Below are 24,612 nucleotides of genomic sequence, written 5' to 3'. Positions count from 1 at the left end.
TCAGGACTTCCGGCAAGATGGAGGAATAGGTGGACGCACCGTGCCTCCTCGCACAACCAAGATTAGAACAACAATAATTTACAGATAGAATATCACTCAGAACTGACAGGATTTATCTGAATGGAAGTCGGACAGCCAAGAAGTTGAAGTAAACCCGTACATCCAGACCGGTAGGAGACGACGAGCCGGGTGGGCGCGGGGCTGGAGCGGGTTAGCGGTGCGCGGAGGTCGGGGAAAATTTGGCGTGAAATTGGCACGACAGCCATCTGGGGCGCAAGAACGCAGTGGTGATCCCTGAGTACGCAAGCTGCAGCTGGCAGACCCTGTGGGGCAGCGATTGTGGACCAGGGCAGAGCTCGCAGCCCAGGATCCCAAGGAAGGGCCTGAGCCCGGGAGAACGGAACTACCGCCATTGACAACACCCCCCCCCCACTCCCGCCCCTGCCCACACATATAACGTCACAATCTAGCGACCAGGGTGCCCAGCCCCGGTGAACACCTAAGGCTCCGCCCCCCACCGTAACAAGAGCAACCAGAGACAGGGAAAGACATAAGGCATGTATCCAACAGAACAGATCAGTCCCCCAGAACTCATCCTTTTGAGCGACCAAGAAATAGCCAATCTATCAGATGCACAGTTCAAAACACTGGTGATCAGAAAGCTCACGGAATTGGTTGATTTTGGGCGCAATTTAGATGAAAGGATGCAGGTTACCATAAAAGAGATGCAGGAAGATACGCGGAGGAGAGCCAATAGTGAAAGGAAGGAATCTGAGTCTCAAAACAATACAGTGGACCAGAAGGAAGATAGAATCAACCAAGCAGGAAAGCATGATGAAATAAGAATTCAAAAAATCGAGGAAAAGCTTAAGAGGAACATTATACAAATCATACCAATAGGCTAGTGTTATTACTCAAATACTGAAATCAGACAGAAACAGTATGGGAACTAAACTACAGCCCAACATACCTTACAATGATAGATGTAAAAATCCTGAATAATAGCACACTGAATTCAGAAATATATTAAAGGAAAATGCAATGAACACTAAGTGGAATTTGTTCCAGGAATGAAAGGTTGGTTTGATAATAGAAAATATATCAATATAACTTGCCATATTAATCAGTTTTTTAAAAATGCATGATTATCTCAGTAGATGGATAAAAAGTTTATCATAATTCTCTACCCATTCCAATTTTAAAACTTTAGCAGCCTAGGAATAGAAAGCAAATTTTTCAACTTTATGAAGACTACACATGAAAATCCTACAGCAGACATCTTACGTAATGATGAAAGATTGAGTAGTTCTTCCCTGACACTGAGAACGAAGCAAAGATATGCTTTTGCCACTCAATTGAACATTGTACTAATGGTCATGTAGATAGTGCAATAAAGCAACAAAAAGAAATAAAAGGTACATAGAATGAGAAAGAAGATGTAGACAGTATGATCTTTGTATAGAAAGTGCTAGTGAGTTGAAAAAATGCTTTTTGATCTGAAAAGAGAATTTAACAGTCTCGTAGAATACCAGGTAAATATATGAAATTAAATGATAATATACTAGCCATGAATATTTGGAAAGTGAAATTTGTAAATTCTGTTTGTACATCTATGGCAGTCAGCCTCCTAGATATATCCCAGTTATCTCTATTTTCTGGTATTCACAACCTCATGTAATCTTCTCCCCTATTTTATTAGTGTTGGTCTGTGTGAGCTATAGGACATGGTAGAAAAGATAGTATGTCACTTGTAAAATTAAGTTATAGAAAGAAGACTGCAGTTTCCATCTTAGGTAATTTCTTTCTTCCTAGCTCCCTCTTTGTTCACTGTCTCTAAGAAAAGCAAACTGCCATTTATGAGTAGCGCTATTAAAAATCCCACTGAAGCCTCCAGTCGGCAAGTACTGAGGCCTGCTACCAACGACAGGAGTGACCTTAGAAGTGGACCCTTCAGTTCTATTCCAGTGTTGAGATGACTGCAGCCTTGGTCAACAGCTCGAATACAAACACATGAGAGACCTTGTCAGAACCACCTGGCAAAGCAGATCTTGAAACCTGTTCCTCTGGAAACTCTGATATAATTGTTTATGGTTTTAAAGCAATTTAATATGCAATGGACAATAATATAACATACCAAAATATGAAATACTTAGAGATAAATTTAACAAAATATGTGTTAGACCAGTGTACAACTGACAGAAAATTTATAAAACCTAAATAGATGACGATAGATACATTTTTGTTTTCCTGAGACGCCAGTTCTCCTTTGAATGGATCTGTGTGTAATCCCAATGAATATCAGAGCAGAATTTTGGGTAGAAATTCATAAGCTGATAACAAAAATTTATATAGAAATATAGAATAGCTAGAACAGGCAAAATAATTTTGAAAAAGAAAAAAGCTGGAGAACTTATTCTATGATTTCAAGATTAAAATGATGATGATGTTGTCAGTGTTAGGATCAAAATATCAATGGTACCAAGTAAAGAGTCCATGAGTAGATATACACATACATGGTCAATTGATTTTCCCAAAGGTGCTGACATAATTCAGTGGGGTAAAGTATATAGTTTTTTAAACAAATGTCACTGGAACAACTGGATATCCACATGTGACAAGAGAACTTCAGCCCTTATGTTATACTTAGAAATTAACTAAAAATTAGTCATACACCTCTTTGTAAAGAGTAAAACTATTAAATTGTAGAAGAAAACCTGAGAGAAAATCTTTGCAATCTTAGGACAGGCAAAGGTTTCTTAGATGGGACATAAGAGCATGAACTATAAAAGGAAAAGAATTGATTAATTTCAGTTCACTGAAATAGAAAAATTCTGCTTTTAAAAAGGTATTAAGAAAACAAAAAGTATAGCACAACTGGGAAAGAACATTTGTAATAATTTATGATACTGAAAACTGATAATGGACTTGAAAAAAATATTTTCAAAATCCTGCAGTGGAAGACAAAATTAACAATGACCAAAGGTTTGAATATGCATTTTCTAAAAGAAGATATGTGATTATCCATAGACTCATGAAAGATTATCAGTTTCATTAGTCATTAGGGAAATGAAAATTATAATAACAATGAGGTCACATTAACACCTGTATTATGGCCAAAATTTACGAAAATGACTAAACTAACTGACAATGAGGATGGGGAACAAATGGAATGCTTATTTATACTCTGCTGGCAATGTAAAATACTACAATTATTTTGAAAAACAGTTTATCAGTTTTTTATAAAGATAAGTATGTATTTTCAGTATGCTCCACTAGTTTAAATTGTATTTTTATTTATTTTTCTTTTTAATTTTTCTATTGTTCAATTATAGTTGTTCCCATTTCCCCCCCTTACTCTCCCCTGCCCTCCTCCTTCACCTCCCTCATTCAGTCCTCCCCCTCAACACTCCACCCTGTGGTCTTTGTCCATGGGTCCTTTATACATGTTCCTCAACTTTGCCCTTCCCTTCTTTCCCCCGTTAACCCCCACTCCAATTACTGTCAGTTTGTCCTTGATTTCCATGTCTCTGGTTCTGTTTGCTCATTTGTTTCTTTTGTTGATTAGGTTCCATTTATATGTGACATCATACGGTATTTGTCTTTCACCACCTGGCTTATTTTACTTTGTGTAATATTCTAAGCAAAGGGTAAGATTTCATTCTTTCTGCTGTGTAGAATTCCGTTGTGTAAATGTACCACAGTTTTTTGATCCACTTATTTACCAGTGGGCACTTAGGCTGTTTCCAGCACTTGGCTATTGTAAATACTGCTGCTATGAACATTGGGGTGCATAGATTCTCTTGAATTGGTGTTTCAGTATACTTAGGGTATAATTCCAGCAGTGAAATTGCTGGGTCAAAAGGCAGTTCCATTTTTAGTTTTTTGATGAAATTCCATACTGTTTTCCACAGTGGCTGCACCAGTCTGCATTCCCAAAAGCAGTGCACTAGGGTTTCCTTTTCTCCACATCCTCTCCAATACTTGTGTGTTGATTTGTTTATGATGGTCATTCTGACCAGTGTGAAGTGGTATCTCATTGTGTTTTCAGTTTGCATCTCTCAGATGGCTAGTGATACTGAGCATCCTTTTATATGTCTCTGGCCCTCTGTATGTCCTACTTAGAGATATGTCTGCTCAGGTCTTTTGCCATTTTAATTGGCTTGTTTGTCTTCCTGCAGTGGAGTCATGTGAGTTCTTTATGTATTTTGGAAATCAAACCCTTGTCTGAGGTATCATTGATAAATATGTTTTCCCACATAGTTGGTTCTCTTTTCATTTTAATGCAGTTTTCCTTAGTAATGCAGAAGCTTTTTAATTTGATGAGGTCCCATTTGTTTTTTCTTTCCTTTATATCCCTTGCCCTAGGGGATTTATTGGTGAAAGTATTGCTGTGTGGTATATCTCAAATTTTCCTGCCCATGTTTTTCTCTAGTACTTTTATGGTGTTGTGACATATTTAAATCTTTTATCCATCTTAAGTTTATTTTTGTGTATGGTATAAATTGATGGTCAAGTTTCATTTTTTTGCATGTAGCTGTCCAGATTTCCAATCACCATTTGTTGAAGAAGCTATTTTTACTCCATTTTATGCTCCTGCTCCCTTTGTTGAATATTAATTGACTTTACAGGCATGGGTTTATTTTTGAGCTTTCTATTCTGTTCCATTGGTCTGTGTGTCTGTTCTTAGGCTAGTACCAGGCTGTTTTGATTACATTGGTCTTGGAATATACTTTGATATCAGGCATTATGATCCCTCCTACTTTGTTCTTCTTTCTCAAAATTGCTGAGGCTATTCAGTGTCATTTATGGTTTGATATACATTTTTGAAATGTTTGTTCTATATCTGTGAAATATGTCATTGGCATTCTGATAGAGATTGTGTTGAACCTATAGATTGCTTTGGGTAGTATGGACATTTTGATGATGTTAATTCTTCCAGTCTATAAACACGGTGTATGCTTCCATTTATTTGTGTCTTCCTTAATTTCTTTCTTTAGTGTTCTGTAGTTTTCTTAGTACAGCTCTTTTATTTTCTTGGTTAGGTTTATTCCTAGGTACTTTATTTATTTATTTTGTTGCTGTAGTAAATGGGACTTTTTTTCCTAATTTCTGTTTCTGATATTTCATTGTTGGTATACAAATATGACTTTGTTGTCTGAATATTGACTCTGTATCCCACTGTTTTGCCAAATTCACTTACTAGGTTGAATAGTTTTTTGTTGGAGTCTATAGGGTTTTCTATGTACGCTATCATGTCATCTGCAAACAATGACAGTTTAATCCTGGGTTTCACAGTCTGTCTCGCTCCGCAGTTATTTCTCCCGGTTATCTACACACAAATGTGGGACTGCCTGCTCTGCCAGCCACTGCCTCATCCACCCCCATCTTCTAGTCTCTGCCTTGCTGAGAGTCCTCTCCACTCTGGCTTGCCTGTCTTTGCCCCTCCTACTGGTTTGGATGAATATTTCTTCTTAAACTCCTTGATTGTCGGACTTCCATACAGTTCAGTTTTCTGGCATTTCTGGTTATTTTTTATTTTTAAATTTGTTGTGGTCCTTCTTTTGGTTGTGTGAGGAGGCAGAGTGTATCTACCTATGCCTCAGTCTTGGCTGGAAGTCCTGGTTTTATTTATTTGGGTACTCTCTCTTTTTTTCTTGATGAATCTAGTTAAAGACTTGTCGATTTTGTTATTTTTTCAAAGAATCAGCTCCTGGATTTGTTGATCCTTGAATTGTTCTTTTAGTCTCTATGTCATTTAATTCTGCTCTGATCTTGGTTATTTCCTTACTTTTACTTGCTCAGGGTTTTGTTTGTTATTGTTCTTCCACTTCTTCTAGATGTTGGGTTTGGTTGTTTATTTGAAATTTTTAAACGATTTTTAGGTACCACTTGTATTGTTATGAACTTCCCTCTCAGGACTTCCTTCACTGTGTCCCATAGGTTTTGGACTGTTGTGTGTTCATTTTCATTTGTTTCCATAAACTTTTTGATTTCTCCCTTGATCTCATTTATTGACCCATTCATTGTTTAATAGCATTCATTCTCCATGAGTTGGACTATTTTTTATTTTTTTCCTTGAGGTTGATTTCTAGTTTCAAACCCTGTGGTCTGAGAAAAAGCTTGATATGATTTCAATTTTCTTGAATTTGTTGAGGCTGGATATATATGTCCTATCATGTTGTCTGTCTTTGAAAATGCTCCATGTGCATTTGAAAAGAATGTGTATTTTGCTTGTTTGGGATGACAGGTTTTATATATATATCAGTTAAGTCCGTTTGATCTAGTGCGTCGTTCATTGCCCCAATATCCTTGTTGATATTTTGTTTGGCAGATCTATCCATTGTTGACAGTAGGGTGTTAAAATCCCCTAGTATACAAGTATGTTGCTATTTATCTCTTTCTTGATGTCCTCCAGGGTTTTCACTATGTATTTTGGTGCTCCTATGTTGGGTGCATTTATTTTTATAATGTTTCTATCTTCTGGATGGGTTCTTGCCTTGAGTATAATGAAGCGTCTTTCTTTGTCTCTTTTTATGGCCTTTGTTTTGAAGTTTATTTTGTCTGATATAAGTATTGCTACCCCAGCTTTTTTTCCTGTCCATTTATTTGCTTGGAATATTTTTTTACAGTCCTTGTTCTGAGGTGGGTCTCCTGTAGGCAGCATATGTGCAGGTCATGTTTTCTTATCCATTCAGCTACCCTGTGTCTTTTATTGGGGCATTTAATCCATTTACGTTCAAGTTTATTATTGATAGGTCCTTATTCATTGCCATTTCCGACCTTTATACCTGTGTTCCTCTCCCTCACTCTTTTTCTTCCTCTTCTTAAAGCAGTCCCTTTAGCATCTCTTGCAGTGCTGGTTTGGTGGAGGCATATTCTTTTAGCCTTTTTTTTTTGTCTGGGAAACTCCTTATTTCACCTTCCATTTTAACTGAGATCCTTGCTGAGTAGAGTAGTCTTGGATGCAAGTCTTTACTTTTCATTACTTGGACTATTTCTACCCATCCCCTTCTGGCTTATAATGTTTCTGTGGAGAAATCAGCTGCTAGCCTTATTGGGGCTCCCTTGTATGTTACTCTTTCTCCCTTGCTGCTTTTAAGATTCTCTCTTTATTTTTAAAATTTCAAATTTAATTATGACGTGTCTTGGAGTAGGCCTTTTTGGTTTTATCTTGATTGGGACCCTCTGTGCTTCCTGAACTTGCATGACTTTTCCCTTCTCCAGGTTATGGAAGTATTCTGTCATTGTGTTTTGAAATAGGTTTTCTATCCCTTGCTGCTTTTCTTTTCCTTCTGGTATTCCTATGATTCAAATATTGTTGCATTTCATGTTGTCCTGAAGTTCCTTTAAGCTATCCTCATACTTTTTGAGTCTTTTTTTATGCTACTGCTCTACCTGGGTATTTATTTCTACCTTGTCTTCCAGCTGACTAATTCAACCCTCGGCTTCATCCAGTCTGCTTGTGATTCCTTCTAGTGTATTTTCTTTTTCAGATATTGTATTCTGTATTTCTTCCTGGTTCTCATTCATAGTTTCTATATTTTTCCATGCTGTTCTAGTTCCCACAGAGTGCCTTGTAGTTGTCACTGAATTCCTTGAGCATCCTTTTAACCATTTTTTTTTTAAAATTCTGTGTTTGATGGTTCACTTGCCTCAATTTCATTTAGCTCCTTCACTGGAGATTCTTATATCCATTTCAATTGGGGGTTCTTTCTTTGTGTCTTCATTTAAGTAACTCTTTTTTGTTTGTTTGTTTCTGCATTTCAGGATGTTCTGCTTTGCCAGCTGTCTTTGTGGGTAGGAGTTTTGTGGGATTCAGTGGTGTGGTCTCTTTGATCTCCTTGTCTGGATGCTCTAGGGTTGCCCTTTTTTCAGTTTGTGTGGGTTCTCCTTTTGTATTTGGGCTTCACTTGTTGGTGGCTTCTTTATTGGTGGGTTCTTCCCTCCAGTGGGCTTACTGGTAATCATAGCTCCCACCTTGTCTTGTTTGCTATTGTCCAGGTGTTGGTTAACAAAGCATTATTACCAGACAATCAAACCTACAACAGCAAAAAGAACCCCCATACCATATCAGCAATCTCAAATACTATTTAAGAAAATTAATAAAGGTGAAGAGAGATTACAGATATTAAAAGATATGACAAAGGGAATGTGAGATGACTAAGAGAGGGGAAAATGTTATTGAATGGTGAGAGGGAAGAGACTTGGTGTGAGTGGGGATAGAACCAAGGTGAAGAAAGGGAGCCAAGTTTAAAATCTAATTAAAACATGAAAGGGCAATAGGAACAATGGGGTAACAAAAGGGACAATATACTATGAGGTTCAGAGTAAGATTGAAAAGGTATTGGACCAACTAAGCAAAATTGCAGGGAAACCATATCAGGGTCAATAGCAAAAACAGCTGAATGAACTTTAATTAAAAAAACTGGTGGAATGGGAATAAGAATATTATACAAAAATGAAAAGTGAATATGAGATGTTTACTGTAAAGAAAAGTGGTTTTGAGAGGATGGGGGAAGCAAACCATTAAGAGTAAGGAGGAAAGCCCATGTTGATAGAGGGGAAGAAAAGAAAAGAAAATGAAATAAAATTCTTCACTCAACAACTGATCAGGGGCAGGAGGAAGGTGAAATGGAGTGAGATGGGGGAGATTATTCTATGGGATTTAAAGTACAAACAAATAGGAGTTCCATTTGAGAAGTACAGCAGTGGCCGTGGTATTTCACCCAACTGGCCACTATTTATAAAAGGTGGAGAAGAAATAAGACTCTTATACAAAGGGAAAAAGAATGTGAGCTGACTTAAGAAAGAAGAGTGCTTGCATGAGGTTAGATGGAGGAGAAATAGTGAGAGTAAAGGATAGGAACATGGTGTACTGTGAGAGAAAATAAAGTTTACCACAATAGTAATAAAGCTCAGGAAGACGACGAAATGGATTAAGACCAGGGAACAGTTCTGTGTGGGATTTGGAATAACAATAATATGATAAAAAATATATAATCTGAATAAAAGGAATACATAGTAAAAGAAGAAGAGTAATGAGTTATTTGTGATACGAGTGAAGTGAAAAGGGAAGTTAAAATGCAACATGAAAAGGAAAAATAAAAAAACCTAAAAAAATGGAAAGAAGAGAAATTTTTAAAAACATGCAAGTTCTGATAAAGAGTAAGGTGAAATTTGTGTCAGCTGTTGGTGTTCGCCTTCTCACTACTTTCTGGGTCTGTCCCTGGTTTTCTCATAGTTCCAGGTCTTACTGTGTTGCTCTTGGGAGGAAAAAAAAAAAAAGCCCCCTCCTGGTGGTTGTTAAGTATATCCAGTTGGCATTGCAGATATTCCTGGCTCCTGCATGCGGTGGAGGAGTGGTCTCTGTTTTTCCTTTCTGGTGATTAGGCAAGGGAGGGGTCTCAGTCTGGGCTACAGTAATCACAGGCACCCAGTTTCCAGCCCTTGCCCTCAGTGCAGTGTGCATCCCTCACTCTCCACTCTGTGGATTAGCCATCTCGCTTTGCACCCCTTTGATCAGTCCATGAGGTGCACTAAATGGGAGCAAGTTGTGGCCACAGTCCTCCCTCTTTGTTGACAAGGCCACTGGGCTCACGAGGTCCCTGCCCAGTGCCACTCAGCTCCTTTTTGAAAAAAACCTGTTTGGGTGCTCTGAGCCACTGCCCAACTTTCTACCCACTCCACCTCTCTGGCAAGTCCAGAGGCTAGCTCAGACACAGCCAGTTGTGGCCCACCTCTTCTCCCAGTTCCAAGTGCCACTGGAATCACCACCACTCTCTGGCACTGTCCCATCCGACAAGCACTGCCCTGGCTGGGGTACCCTGCCACCCCCAGCTGTGTGTGTGCCTTCGTGCCCCCAAATCCTCCCCTGCAAGACTTTGTTCAAGTCTCTCCTGGCTTGATGGTTTCCCTGTGGCTGCTACAATTTATGTCGCTTACCAGGGACTTTCCCTGTCCACCTATAAAACCTCCTTACTGCCTGTGTTGAAGCATCCTCTGCTCACTTTGGTTTCCAAACTTGTATCAGCTAAGATTCTGTTGACTGTTCACTTTGTCCTTCAGAAAATCAGCTATGTGTTGCAGTTGGGTGCACAAACAAGTGGGTTCAGCTCCCACCTACTTTGCCGCCATCTTCTCTCTCCTCAATTTTAGATATGGGTAAATACACATGAATTTTACATTATAGATCATCAGAATGATACAAAAATAGCATCTTTATCATCTCATAAGAAGCCTTTATCAAATGAGAACTAGGAAAAGAAAAGATGAGTTTAAGTAATAAAATAAATGGGAAACATGGAATAAAATACAAATACTATTTAAAATTAATAAAAATAGATTAACTTCACCAACTAAAATCTCAAAATAGATATTTCAAAATATTTAATTAAATATCTATAAGGTTCTTTAAATGATGAGAATAAAAGAATAGACAAAGTTGTACCAGACAAAGATGAACAATAGCCATAAATAAATGTAGTAATCTCTACAGATCTTTCCCAATACAATTTATGAAAAGGTTTAGGAGAGAAAAGCTGAACTAACTCACTGGAAAGTTTTGATATCTGATAAAAATTAGTAATAATTTCTGATTTGAAAACAAGGTTAAAATAAATACTGGGTGACATCATCTGTTACAGAAATGGAATGACTACAATCAAGGCATTAGAAAGTTCTTGTACTCTTCAGAAAAAGTAAATTAGAAAATTTTAGATTAGAATTCTAGAAATAGATTAGAATTCATAAATATGTTAAAAATTTAAGGGTAATCAAAGAGGAGAGTGTATATAACTTACAAAAGAAAGAAATCATAATATAAAGAGAATACTTCCGTAGATATCTGGACAGAACTACAATAATTAGGGTACATACAAAGCATAAAACAGAAAGGCAGAAAAAGTTCCAAATAGCAATACCAGTAAATTAAAGTACACACAACCAACAGTTAAAAAATAGATTATGAGTTACAAAAATAAAATAAAATTTAAGTATAAATAAGAAACAAACCTAAAACATGAACACAGTATTAAAAATAAAATATTAGAACAAAATTGTATTAAAAATTTATTTTTGCTCTTGTACATTTTCCCAGCTTTTTCAGGCAACTCTTATTTAGATTTCCCGTCCAAAAAAAATTTTTTCCATTGCTATAAATTAGTTTTGCCTTCTCTAAAAGTTTTATGGATATGTATTCTTTGGTATTTTGATGATGCAACATACTCACCTGTGTTTCATATATCAGGAATTTTTCACCTATGCTTCACATATCAGGAATTTTTCCCATTATGTACACACACACACACACACACACACACACACACACACACAGAGTTGTAACTACAACTTTGTGTTTATCATTCATTTATTGGTGTATATAAGGGTTGTGTACTGTTTTAAACTATTGTGAGGAATCTAGCTATCCGAGCATTCTTGTTTGTGTCATTTTTTATACATATATTTTTATTCCTTGGGTAAAACTTATCAGTGGAGTTACTGTGTCATAAAGTAGATATGCCTAACATCATTAGGAACTATCAAACTTTTGGCACTTTAAAGATGTTTCATTTTTTTCCTGCATTATTTGTGATGATAAACTCAGATGTCATCCTATTGTTATTCTTTCTTATTTAATGCACTTTTTTTCCCACTGGCTGCTTCAAGATTTTCTTTTTATTTTTTTTTTTGGTTTTAGCAGTTTGACTATGATGTTCCTAAATATTTATATTTATCCCATTTTGGATTTCCTTCACCTTTGGGCCTGTGTTTCATTGTTCTTTATCAAATTTAGGAAATTTTTGGCCAATACTTTTTCAAAAAAAACCTTTGTGCTGCAATTTCTCTTTTTCTTCTGAGATACCAATTATATGTTCTTAGAATATTTGATATCATCTCATGGATTTCTCATACTGTATTTAGGTTTTGTTCTATTTTCTTTCTGTTCTTCAGTTTGGATAATTTTTATTTATCTGATTTTATGTTTATTATGCCATTTCAAGTCTTCTCTTAAACCCATATAAATGTTTCATTTCATAAAATTTCAGTTTTTAGTTCCATAATATCCATTTGATTACTTTTTTGTTTCCATTTCTTTCCTGAGATTTCCTGTTGGTTAACTCAGTAAGATCATCTCCTACTTTAAGTCATTAACCATTATGATAGCTTTTTAAAATTCCCTTTTTTTAAAACTTTTATTTTAGTTTAGTTTTTACATTAGCATTTAGTCCCCTTATACTCCCTACCCCCAGGAATCACCGCCCCATTATCCATGTCCATGAGCCTTTTCCTTTTCTGCTCAATCCCTCTACCCCTTATCCTCCCTCCATCAGCTAGCTGTCATCCTGCTTTCCATGTGTGAGTCTGTCCCCACTTTCCTTGTTAGTTCAGTTTGTTCATTAGATTCCACATATGAGTGAAATCATATAGTATTTGTCTTTCTGTGATTGGCTTATTTCACTTACCATAATTTTCTCCAGGTCCATCTACACTGTCACAAATTGTAAAACCTACAGCCAAGTAGTAGTCCATTGTGTAAATGTCCCACAGTTGTTTTATCCGTTCATTTACTGATGGACGCTTGAGCTGCTTCCATATCTTGGTGATTGTAAATAACGCTGCAGTGAACATAGGGATGCTTATGTTCTTTTGAATTAGTGTTTTATGTTCTTTGGATATATTCCCAGAAGTGGGATTGCTTTTATGATAATTTCCACAAGTAGACAGTATTGGGATCCAATGCTGTTGGAGTGGGATCAGAGTCAAACACAGGGCTTCATTTTCTAATCTGACTGATCAGTTGCAAATATTCAGTATACTATTCTTACACCTTTTTTTGTAATATATTTTACTCATTATGCTATTACAGCTGTCCCATTTCCCCCTTCACTCGCCTCCACCCTGTACACCCTCTCCCACCCACATCCCCCCCTTTAGTCATGTCCATGTGTCATAAGTTCTTTAGCTTCTACATTTCCCATACTATTCTTACCCTCCCCCTATCTATTTTCAACCTACATTCTATGCTACTTATTCTCTGTACCTTTTCCCCCTCTCTCCTCCTCCCACTCCCCTGTTGCTAACCCTCCATGTGATCTCCATTTCTGTGGTTCTGTTCCTGTTCTAGTTTGCTTAGTTTCTTTTGGTTTTGCTTTAGGTGTGGTTGTTAATAATTGTGAGCTTGCTGTCCTTTTACTATGCAATTTTTTTTTTAATCTTTTCTTAGATAAGTCCCTTTAACATTTCATAAAATAAGGGCTTGGTGATGATGAACTCCTTTAACTTGACCTTATCTGAGAAGCACTTTATCTTCCCTTCCATTCTAAATGAAAGCTTTGCTGGATAGAGTAATCTGGGATATAGGCCCTTGTCTTTCATGACTTGGAATACTTCTTCCAGTTCCTTCTTGCCTGTAAAGTCTCTTTTGAGAAATCAGCTGACAGTCTGATGGGACCTGCTTTGTAGGTAACTGTCCCCTTATCTCTTGCTGCTTCTAGGATTCTCTCCTTCATTTTTATCTTGGCTAATGTAATTATGATGTGCCTTGGTGTGTTTCTTCTTGGGTCCAACTTCTTTGGGACTCTCTGAGCTTCCTGGACTTCCTGGAAGTCTATTTCCTTTGCCAGATTGGGGAAGTTCTCCTTTATTATTTGTTCAAATACATGTTCAATCTGTTGCTTTTCCTCTTCCTCTTCTGGTACCACTATAATTCAGATGTTAGAACGTTTTAAAGATGTTGGAGGTTCCTAAGCTTCTCCTCATTTTTTTTGAATTCTCATTTCTCCATTCTTTCCTGTTTGGTTGTTTTTTTCTTCCTTCTGGTCTACTCTATTGTTTTGAGTGCCAGTTTCCTTCCCATCACTATTGGTTCCCTGTGCATTTTCCTTCATTTCTTTTATGGTAACCTGCATTTTTTCATCTAATTTGTGCCCAAAATCAACCAATTCTGTGAGCTTCCTGATCACCAGTGTTTTGAACTGTGCATCTGATAGATTGGCTATCTCTCAGTCGCTTAAAATGATGAGTCCTAGGACATTGATCTGTTCTTCTGTTTGAGACATGTCTCTCTCTCTCTCTCTCTCTTTTTTGGGGGGGGTCTGGTCTCTCCTGTTATGGTGAGGGCTGGAGCCTTAGGCATTCACCGGGGCTGGGCACCCCAGTCGCTAGATTGTGATGTTGTATGTGGGGACGGGGGCAGGGGTGGAGGTGGGGGCAGGAAGGAACAATGGTGGTAGCTCAGTTCTCCTGGGACCTCAGTCCCTTCTCTGGGATCCTGGGTTGCGCACTCTGTCCTGCTCCACAATCGCCGCCTCACTGGGTCCGCCAGCTGCCACTTGCGTACTCAGGATCCACCCGCTGCGATCTTGCATGCCCCAGATGCCTTACGGGCCCTCGGTTGCCTTGCATGCCCAATTCTCTCTGCTCTCCTTGCCCTGACCCACGCGGACTGCTTGTCTCCGCCCCTTCTACCGGTCTGGATGAACGGGTCTACTTCAACTTCTTGGCTGTCCTTCTTCCATTCAGATAAATTCTCTGTCAGTTCTGGGTGTTATTCTGCCTCTAAATTGTTGTTGTTCCAATCTTGGTTGTGTGTGGAGGTATGGTGCGTCCACCTATGCCTCCATCTTGGCCGGAAGTCCTGCCTTTTTAATGTTTAAGATATTTAATAATTGATATTAAAATCATTTCACAGAGGGAAATAAAGAAGTTATAACATGTATAAAAGAACCATTTTGTTTGTAGGGGAGATACTCCCAAAAAAGAGAAGAAAGTTACCTGTGAGCATTTTACAGTATAGAAGAATTTAAGAACACAAATCCCATAAAGCAATAGGATACATTTGAGGATATAAAATATCAGTATGATATTGGAAATAGGTATTGAGCTATGAAAACAGCAGAGATATAAAACAACACCTGTATGAGCTCAGGAAGTAGAGGAAAGAGCTGAAAATTGAGTTACTAATGTTAAGGAAAGGCTTGAGATGATTGTTTCAATATGCAGAAGAATGGATATAGAGGACAGAAAATGATAATTTGTCATAGAGAAATTGGGATCCATGACTTAGGAACTTAATAAATGAAATTCTATTTCATTGAATTGTCTTAGCACCTATGTCAAAATTCAGTTGCCCATTAATGTAGAGGTTTATTTCTGTACTCTTAGTTTCTTTCCATTGCTCCATTTATCTATCATTATGCTCATACCATAGTGCCTCAGTTACTGTTTCTTTGTAGTAAGTTTTGAATTCAGGAAGTGTGAGTCCTCCCACCATGTACCTCTTTTTCGGTGTTGTTTTGGCTATTCTGGGTCTCTTGCATATACATATTAATTATAGGATGAGTCTATTCCTTTCTGCAAATATAAGGCCACTAGAATATTAAAAGAGGTTACATAGATCTATAGGTCAGTTTGGGAAGCATTGCTATATTAACATTAATAAGTTTTCTAATCCATCAGAATGGACGGCATTCCATTTATTTAGATTAAATTTCTTTTAGTGATGTTTGTAGTTTTCAGTATAGAAATTTTATACTTTTTTTGTTAAGTTTATTTCTTTTATATTGATGTTAATGGAATTGTTTTCTTAGTTTTATTTTTGATTGTGTATTATTGCTACGGTATAAAAACACAATTGAATATTGATCTTATATCTTGTATTTTTTAATTTGTATTTATTTTAATTTTATTTTAATCATTATTCAAGGACATTTTTCTGTCCTTTACTCCCATTCCAACCCACCCACCCATTTCTCCCCACCTCCCTCCCATTTCCACCCCCCCAGCTTTTGTCCATGTGTCTTTTATACTTGTTCCTGTAAACCCTTCCCATTCTCCCCTGAAATTCCCTCCCCTCTCCTCTCTGAACTCATTTATTACTCCTAATAGTTTTTTTGTGGGTTACTTAGGATTTTCTACATATAAGGTTGTTATATTGAATAGGTATGCTTTCACTTTTTCCTTCCAGTGTGTCTTACCTATAATAAGTGTTTTTTTTGTGTGTGTATATTATGAAAATTGATAGCCATATGCTTATACTGCGTCTATTTGTTGAATGATTTGAAGAAAATTATAACTTAAAAATATTGGTCATTCTTAAGGATGCAATTTTTCATCTTAGATTTTCAGTGTTTTTATATGTAAGATTAATCAATCTCTAAAATCTGTAGTTCATGTTAATATATTTATTGCTGAAACATGATACAAAGAAATCATTAGGGCTTTTTGAATGTTAAGCTAAGTTACAAGCTTCTATACTTCTAGACCTTCAGTCCAGTAACCCTTGTATTACCTTATAATGTTTAAATGAGAGAAGAAAGAAAACAATTTATTATTAAATTCCCAGTTGGGTTCATTATTGGTTAAGTCAGATTTGTAAGTAACAGACATAGGACTTGGTTCATATTATTATTTAGATGTTTCTGACACATTTAGCAAATATTTACTATCAAAATACATTAATTTCATGTGTCTTTAGAAATTGTTTTATGTTTAGTTTTTCTTAGCATTGATAATGAAAATTTTGCTTTTTATAATGCTAGGTATAACCCGGAAAAACCCCAGAACACCTCTTTCTGACCTCCAGGGCATGAATACCTTAAATGACAAAAACCAGCAGTAAGTATGTTTGGATTATGTTTTCAAGTGGGTATGAAAGAAATAATGAATTCTTATAAATACTTCTGTAGCTTAAAAAATATAAAGAAAAACAGGTCTAGTTTGCTTTATAGTTCTTAAAGGTTTTATAAATGATACTGTAAATTAATAAGGTTAGAGTTAACAAAACTATTAGGACTAAATTATTTAAGATTACCTCTGGTAAAATGGTTTTACAATTAAAAGCAAGTTTTTCCAGAATACTTTAAAATGACTACATATGTTTTAATTTCTGAGACCCTTCTTGTATTCTATGTCTGGTTATTCTGCTGCTCTCTGTGGAGAATCTTATTGGTAAGTAAGTATCGAGTAGTTTGACTTACACCAAACCACTGAATACCTTTTCTTGGTGAGTGTGATAACCAAAGTTTATCTTTTAATCAATTTTAATGAATTCCTGAGTAAAATTTGAAAATAAAATAATTTTCTCAGTTTATAAATAATGTCCTTTGTTCTTGCCACATATTCTTTTATAAAGAGTATTGTTTATGTGAGTAAAAGATCAGTTTTTAGTGTCTAGAATCTGCTTTCTATGTTTAATCATCACGTGCATTGAGCTTTTTGGTACCTTGGTGATAAGGATGGTCTCTCATTAAAATTAAAGGATAATTTTATTGATTGTTTTTCTAATTTGTGTTACTATATTTTCCCTTTAAAATTTTTTTAAAATTATATTTTATTGATTATGCTATTGCAGTTGTCCCAGTTTTTTCCCTTTTGTCCCCCCACCGGACCCAGCACCCTGTACTCCCTCAGGCAATCCTCCCACCATTACTCATGTCCATGGGTCATGCATATAAGTTCTTTGGCTATTCCATTTCCTATACTATACTTTATGTCCCCATGGCTATGCTGTAACTACCTATTTGTACTGTTTAATGCCCTCACCTCTTCACCCATTCCCCCACACCCTCCTCCCATATAGCAGCCAACAAAATGCTCTTTGTATCCATGATTCAGTTTCTGTTCTTGTTTGCTTAGTCAATTGTTGATAGATTTGCATTTTTGCTATTTTCTTTTTCATAGTTTTAACCTCCTTTCTTTTAAATAAGTCCCATTAACATTTCATATAATAATGATTTGGTGATGATGAACTCCTTTAGTTTTTTCTTATCTGGGAAGCTCTTTATCTGCCCTTCCATGATAATGATAGCTTTGCTGAATAGAGCAATTTTGGCTGTTCCCTGCTTTTCGTGACTTTGAATAATTATTGCCAAACCCTTCTAGCCTAGAAAGTTTCTTTTGAGAAATCAGCTGACAGTCTAATGGGACCTCCCCTGTAGGTAATTAACAGGTTTTCTTTCCCTGCTTTTAAGACTTTCTCTCTATATATAACCTTTGGCTTTTTAATTATATGTCTTGGAGTGGGCCTCTTCAGATTCATCTTGTTTGGGACTCTCTGTGCTTCCTGTATCTGTATGTCTATTTTCTTTATCAAATTGCAATAGTTTTCTTTCATTATTTTTCCAAATAGATTTCCAGTTTCTTGCTCTTTCTCTTCTTCTTCTGGCACCCCTATGATGTGAATGTTTTTACACTTGAAGTTGTCCCAGAGGCTATTTACACTATCCTCAGTATTTTTGGATTTCTTTTTTCTTGTTGTTCTAATTAGTTGTTTTTTTGCTTCCTTATGTTCCAAATCATCTATTTGATTCTCAGCTTCATCTATTCTATTGTTGTTTCCCTGTAAATTGTTCTTTATTCCAATTAGTGTACCCTTCGTTTCTGACTGGATCTTTTTTTTATGCTGCTGAGCTCCTCACTAAGTTTTCTGAGCATCCTTATAACCAGTTTTTGAACTCTGCATCTGATGGATTGTTCATCTCCATTTTATATAGGTCTTTTTCTGGAGTTTTGTTCTGTTCTTTTATTTGGGCCATGTTTCTTCGTTTCCTCATTTTGGCAGCCCCCCCGTATTTATTTCTATGTGTTAGGTAGATCTGCTGTGACTCTGTGTCTTGGCAGTATGGCCTAATGTAGTAAGTGTCCTGTAGGATCCAGTGGCACAGCTTCCCCTATCACCCAAGCTGGGTACTTGAGGTGCATCCTTTTGTGCATTGAATACATCCTCCTCTTGTAGTTGATCCTTGGTTGCTGTTGACAGATCAATGGGAGGGATTTACTAGGGCCAGTTTTTTCTTGCCTGGGAAACTCTTTATCTGCCTTCAGTTCTAAATGACATCTTTGCTGGGTAGAGCCTTCTTGGCTGTAGATCCCTGCTTTTCATGAATTTGAATATTTCTTGACAATCACTTCTGCAAGGATTGGCTATGACCACTTACCACCAACCTCTACTCTTCATGAAGGATCAGCTGTTCAGGGACAGGGTGGTGGTGTTCCAGTGTGGTCTATAGCTGTCCACTGGGTGCTCTGGCACTGGGTTTTCCTCGTGATGCAGGCCAAGGTCAGCCCCAACCTGTGTTTGGCTAGGGGCCACCCTTCCTGAGCTGTAAAGCAATCTGAAGTGGTTGCTCCTTGTGCAGGGTTTGGAGATTCTCAGGCAAAGCCAAGCTGTGAGTCTAAGCTGGCTGCTGCTAGTGCCAGTCCTGGCACAGTCCTTCACTGATGGGCTCACTGAAACCACCTAGGGCTTGCTTGATAGGATTTAGGAAGTTGTGAAGCTTGAGCTGAGATCCACCATTCATATGGAAAAGCAGCTTGGGTGGGCCCATCATTTGGGTGGGGAGTCCTGTCTGAGGATATCCAAGGCCTGTCAAACAGTGTTAGCCAGGTTGATGGAGTCTCAGATATGGTACCAGCTTGTTGGCTCTTTGGTTCTCTGGGGAGAAATTTTAGAAAAGGGACAATGGCCTCTGCTGGCCTTAATGCCAGATACTTCAGTTTCTCCCTGTATGTCACTGGTACCTTTCAAACTGTTACTCTGCTGCTAGAGCTCAAAGGGAGAGAATCAGAGTAGGTGAGTCTGTGTTTGTGTTAAACTTTAAGAGGAACTCCTTAGGGCTCCAGCAGTTTCTTCCACTGACTCAATCCCTGGTGGTTTTTGCAGTCAGAAGTTGTGGGAGCTTACCTTCCTGGCCCTAAAACCTTGGGCTGTGGGACCTGGTGTGAAGCTGGGGCTCTTCACTCCTGAAATATCCCTCCTGAATTTGTATCCAACACACGTGGTTGTGGGACCAGCCTGTTCTGCGCCTCTATCCCTCCTACTAGTATGGCTAGATGTGGTTGTTTTAGTTCTGTTATTGTCAGACTTTCACTCAATTCGATTTCTGATGGTTCTGAGTGAGGGTTGTTCTGTATTTCAGTTGTCATTTTGATGTGGTTGGGCAAAGTGTTTAGCCAAAGTGTTCTGTCTTCACTGCCACCTTGACCGGAAGTCCTGTATGTTACTATATTTTTCTAATGTATATTGTCACTTCCTTGCTCAATAACTTTTTTATAACTCTTTGTTGCTTGTTTAAAGACATCTAGGTTCACCCATCTCACATGCAAGACCAGTTACAGCCCAAGTATCCAATCTCAACTCTTTTATCATAAGTGCCACCAAATTGAACTACTTGCTCTCTTTATAGTGTATGCATTTTCTTAACAGTGATACTTGACTAACGATGAAATTCATCCTATATTTTTGTGTTATATTTTACCCAAGAACAAATTAGATCATTAATCTGGTGACCTGTGTACCTTCAGTGCAGTCTGTTGGCAGTCTATTGATAGACAAACTGTGCAGTGTTGGTTCTAGACTACTGCAATAAAGCAAATATCATAATAAAGTGAGTCACATACATTTTTTGATCTTCCAGTGCATATAAAAGTTATGTTTAGCTCTGGCTGGTGTGGCTCAGTGGATTGAGTGCTGGCCTGCAAACCAAAGTGTTGCTGGTTTGATTCCCAGTCAGGGCACATGCCTGGGTTGTAGGCCAGGTCCCCAGGTCTTGCCAGCTGGGCTCATGAGAGGTAACCACACAGTGATGTTTCTCTCCCTTTCTTTCTCTCTCCCTTTCCTAAAAGTAAATAAATAAAAATCTTTTTAAAAAGTTGTGTTTACACTATGCTTAGTCTATTCAGTGTTCAGTAACATTACTTCTAAAAAAACAATGCACATACCTTAATTTAAAGTTTGCTTTATTGCTAAAACATGCTAACCATCATCTGAACTTTTAGTGAGTCATGATCTTTTTGCTGGTGGAGGGACTTACCTTCAGTTTGTTAAAAATGTAATATTTGTGAAGTGCAGTAAAATGAAGCACAATGAAATGAGGTATGCTTGTATTTTCACCATGGTCATTAGAGATCCTTAAGTTAAGGAACCTATTTTTTTTTTATTTGGTTTAAAAAACAAAAGGATAGTATGACGTAATCCATTTCCCAAAGCAATTTAATGGTTATGATTCTCTTAAGTCCTAGCTTGTGTCTTTTTTATGCTTTATATTTTGGATACCTGAAGTGATCTATATAGGCTTCCTGTGTTTTATACAAAGTTGGAATAGTCTAATATGAGTATTTTGGTTTAAGATTGATTATGTTGAAAAGGATAGCTAGCAGCCTTAATGAGATACATCTCATTACATCTTCCAGATGTATTTATTGTATTCACGAATTTATTTTATACATATTTTAGAGAAAATTGGTGAGAAGGGGAAGAGAATAGGATATTAGATACTTATAAGATCAGATCATCCATGAAGTCATTAGATTATGTCTATCAAGTGAAGTCTTTTGGATCTTCCCTATATAATTCTCCTCATAAGTGACTCTTAAATAATAAAAGAATGGAGTGTCTAGTTTGGTGGAGATCTAGAACTAATAATTGATGTAGTCCATACAAAAACAATGACATGCAAATAGTAAAACTATTTGCACTAGTTAGTGCAAATATTCCTCAGGTGAGAGAGAAAACTTTCATTAATGTTGAGAGGGCAGGGTTTTTCTTTTTTTGGCAGAGTATAAACTGAAAGCAAATGTATATATATCAAAGTAGGATTTGATAAAAAGTACAGAGCTTTTTATTACGCATCATAAAGCAGAGATAGTAAATGTACTATAGAGGCTGCTGGACTGACCCTTAATATGCACAAAAAGTAGCCAAAGACACATACAGTCTTGGGTGGAAAAAACTCTTGTAAATGAGTAGTTCTAGAGGAGAATGTGTGAAGACTAAAATACACCAGCTTATATTGGAAAGAAATGACTTTGGAAACTTGTTATCTAGTAGGAAACAAGGGTGTGTGTCATCAGAATTTATTATCGACAAATATATAGTGAATTTTGTACATAGTAGAAATATATGGTAGGTTTTATAATTAAATGTTATCTGTTGTACTGTTCTGGTAATTCCAGGACATTAAGGAACAAGAATAAGTCTCATTAAAACTCTTGGGTTATGGCACCAATCTTTAGGACTTTGTACTATATCAATATGTATTGATAGTTATCTATATATTATAGTTATTTTAGGTGCTCAGTCATGTGGTGGGAACTAGGGATTCAGTACTTTGTAAGATAAGTGTGGTAAGCAAAAATGTCAAAGAAATATAGGATACTACGGAAACATAAAAAAACTGCTTAATTTAATTTTTATGTTGATGGTGTTTTTAAAGAATTGGATATGGGAGTAGGTATATCAGAAAGGTTTTACAGAAAAAGAATCTTTCTAAAGAGGATGGTGATGTATTCCAGGCAGAGGAGCAACCTGTATGAAGGTCCAGGAACAAAAGAGAGGAAGGAGGAGGAGAGAATTGCAGAAATAAAGAATTAATACAATATGAATATGAAGAGAGATGTGTTGAGAGTTAACTCCACAAAGAAGAACAGTCACAGGCTAGTTCATGTAGGGCAGTTATTATGAGAAACTATTTAATGCTTTTAAACAGGGGACTAATATTTTAAAAGAACCTCTCTAGTTGATTTATCATCAATGATTTGGAGAGGCACTAGACTGGATACAGGGAAACTAGTAGTTCTGGCAAGAGACCGAATGTGTGGTGGTGGTGGGTATATATTGATATGAACTTACATTAAGAAGGAAAATTAAGAAAGAATCTATGTCTCTCACCTTATTTCATGAGGACTCAGAGTGTGTAAGAAGTGTATATTGGACCTTCTCTACTTTATGGAAATAATTTTTATATGTATGCAATAAATATATAGCTGTGATCTGATATGTATGAGGATTAAGTACACATAGAGAACAAAGACATTGTGTATGCCATCAGACTTAGGAGTAGTGTGCTAAAGGAGAGACTCTGAAATACCTAACTCTGGAAAATCTGAAACAATATTTATATCAAACCATTTCGTTAAAACAACCAACTGGCACAAAGACTTTTAAGTGCACATGGAGGTTCTGTGTTCTCCATAGCATTCCATTTATTGTTCTTTCTTTTTATGATATAGCCAGGATTTTTTTCTTTTACTTCCAGTCTTCTACTTTGCTACTGAGCCTGCCCTTATAATGCCGGGACCTTTCTGTTCCTTAATGTGTAAAATACCAGTAAAACTTTTCTGTTTCACCTTAGATCTTTTCATAACATGTAGGAAGAAGAGAACTGGTTTGGGAGTCACCAAAAATTTGTTTTTGGCCAGACTTATCTTCTTAATCTGTGATTGCAGCTGTGGTGTACCTGTTTCTTATGTGTGCCCTGACTGGGGATCGAACCCACAAGCTCGGCATATTGGGATGACGATGTAACCAACTGAATTACCTGGTCAGGGCTACCTCTCTTTCTAAGAGAGAGAGGGAGAGGGAGGGAGAGAGAGAATGAATGAGAGTATGTATCTGTGTGTCAATATAAAATTTTTCTAATATATTGGTGTAGGAGAGGGAGTAATTAAGGATAGTTTCTAGATTTATGGCTATAGAGCATGTAAGAGGGGCAATAGTTTTGAGGAGGGAACGAAAGTTTCAGCATGGACATGTTACCTTGAGGTTCTTGAGAGTCATTCATCAGGACAGAGAGAATAAATCTTTGGATACACAGATACACACACTCAAGTGAGATTTGGGCTAGAGATGTATTTTGTAACTGATGGGGAGCCTGCCATTTAGTTGGTGATTTCCAAGTATCTGTATCTCAAGATTGTTTCTTTTGGGTTAGTCTGTTTTCTCTGGCATCAAATTATAAATCTGGCATCAACTACATTAGTAGTTGAGCTTCTAATGCTTCCACATGCATACTTCCACTTAATTCCTTTTATTTTGTTTAGTTGAAGTATAATTGACATACAATATTATATTGGTTTCAGGTATATAACATCATGATTCAACATTAGCATTCATTGTGCAGTGATTACCACAATTAACCTAGTTATCTTCTATCACCATACAAAGTTAATAAAATATTATTGACCGTAGTCCCCATGCTATACATTACACCCTCATGACTTATTTTAAAACTGTAAGAACTTTGTACTTCTTTCACCTGTTTCTCCCATCCCTCTCCTTTGGCAGTCACCAGTCTGTTCTGGGTATCTGTAAGTCTGGTTTTGTTGTTTTGTTTTCTTTTTTAGATTCTAAATATAAGTGAAATCATAAAGTGTTTGTCTTTATTTGGCTCTTTCACTTAGTTACACTCAAGGTCCATCCATGTTGTTGCAAATGGCAAGATTCCATTCCTTTTTATGACTGAGTAGTATGTATAACACATCTTTTTATCCACCTATCCGTCTTTGGACACATAGGTTGTTTTCATATCTTGGCTGTTATAAATAATGTTGCAGTGAACATAGTGGTGCACATACCTTTTCAAATTAGAGTTTTCTTTTCTTTTTAAAGATTTATTTTTAGAGAGAGGGTAAGGGAAGGAGAAAGAGAGGGAGAGAAACATGATGTGTGAGAGGAACAATGATTGATTGTCTCTCTCACACCCCCAACTGGGGACCTGGCCTGCAACCCAGGCATGTGCCCTGACTGGGAATTGAACCGGCAACCTTTTGGTCTACAGGCCAGCATTCAGTCTACTGAGCCACACCAGCCAAGGCTCAGATTAGTGTTTACATTTT

The 24,612-nt window shown here is 37.0% G+C and overlaps 1 protein-coding gene across 7 annotated transcripts in view; it reads left to right on the top strand.

Annotated features, from left to right (window-relative positions):
- The window catches only part of MYO9A (myosin IXA), a 234,135-nt gene that overhangs the window by 102,920 nt on the left and 106,603 nt on the right, over positions 1 to 24,612 (top strand). For all 7 annotated transcript variants that reach the window (XM_045848730.1, XM_045848731.1, XM_045848733.1 and 4 more), the window contains one exon: positions 16,539 to 16,614. In XM_045848730.1, the coding sequence (XP_045704686.1) occupies positions 16,539 to 16,614 (76 nt within the window). The remainder of the gene's footprint in view (positions 1 to 16,538; positions 16,615 to 24,612) is intronic.

The sequence above is a fragment of the Phyllostomus hastatus genome, unplaced genomic scaffold (assembly GCF_019186645.2).
Source record: "Phyllostomus hastatus isolate PE091 unplaced genomic scaffold, TTU_PhHast_1.1 phas_contig_62, whole genome shotgun sequence".
NCBI classification, from domain to species: Eukaryota; Metazoa; Chordata; class Mammalia; order Chiroptera; family Phyllostomidae; genus Phyllostomus; species Phyllostomus hastatus.
This window is presented reverse-complemented; position numbering and strand designations above follow the sequence as displayed.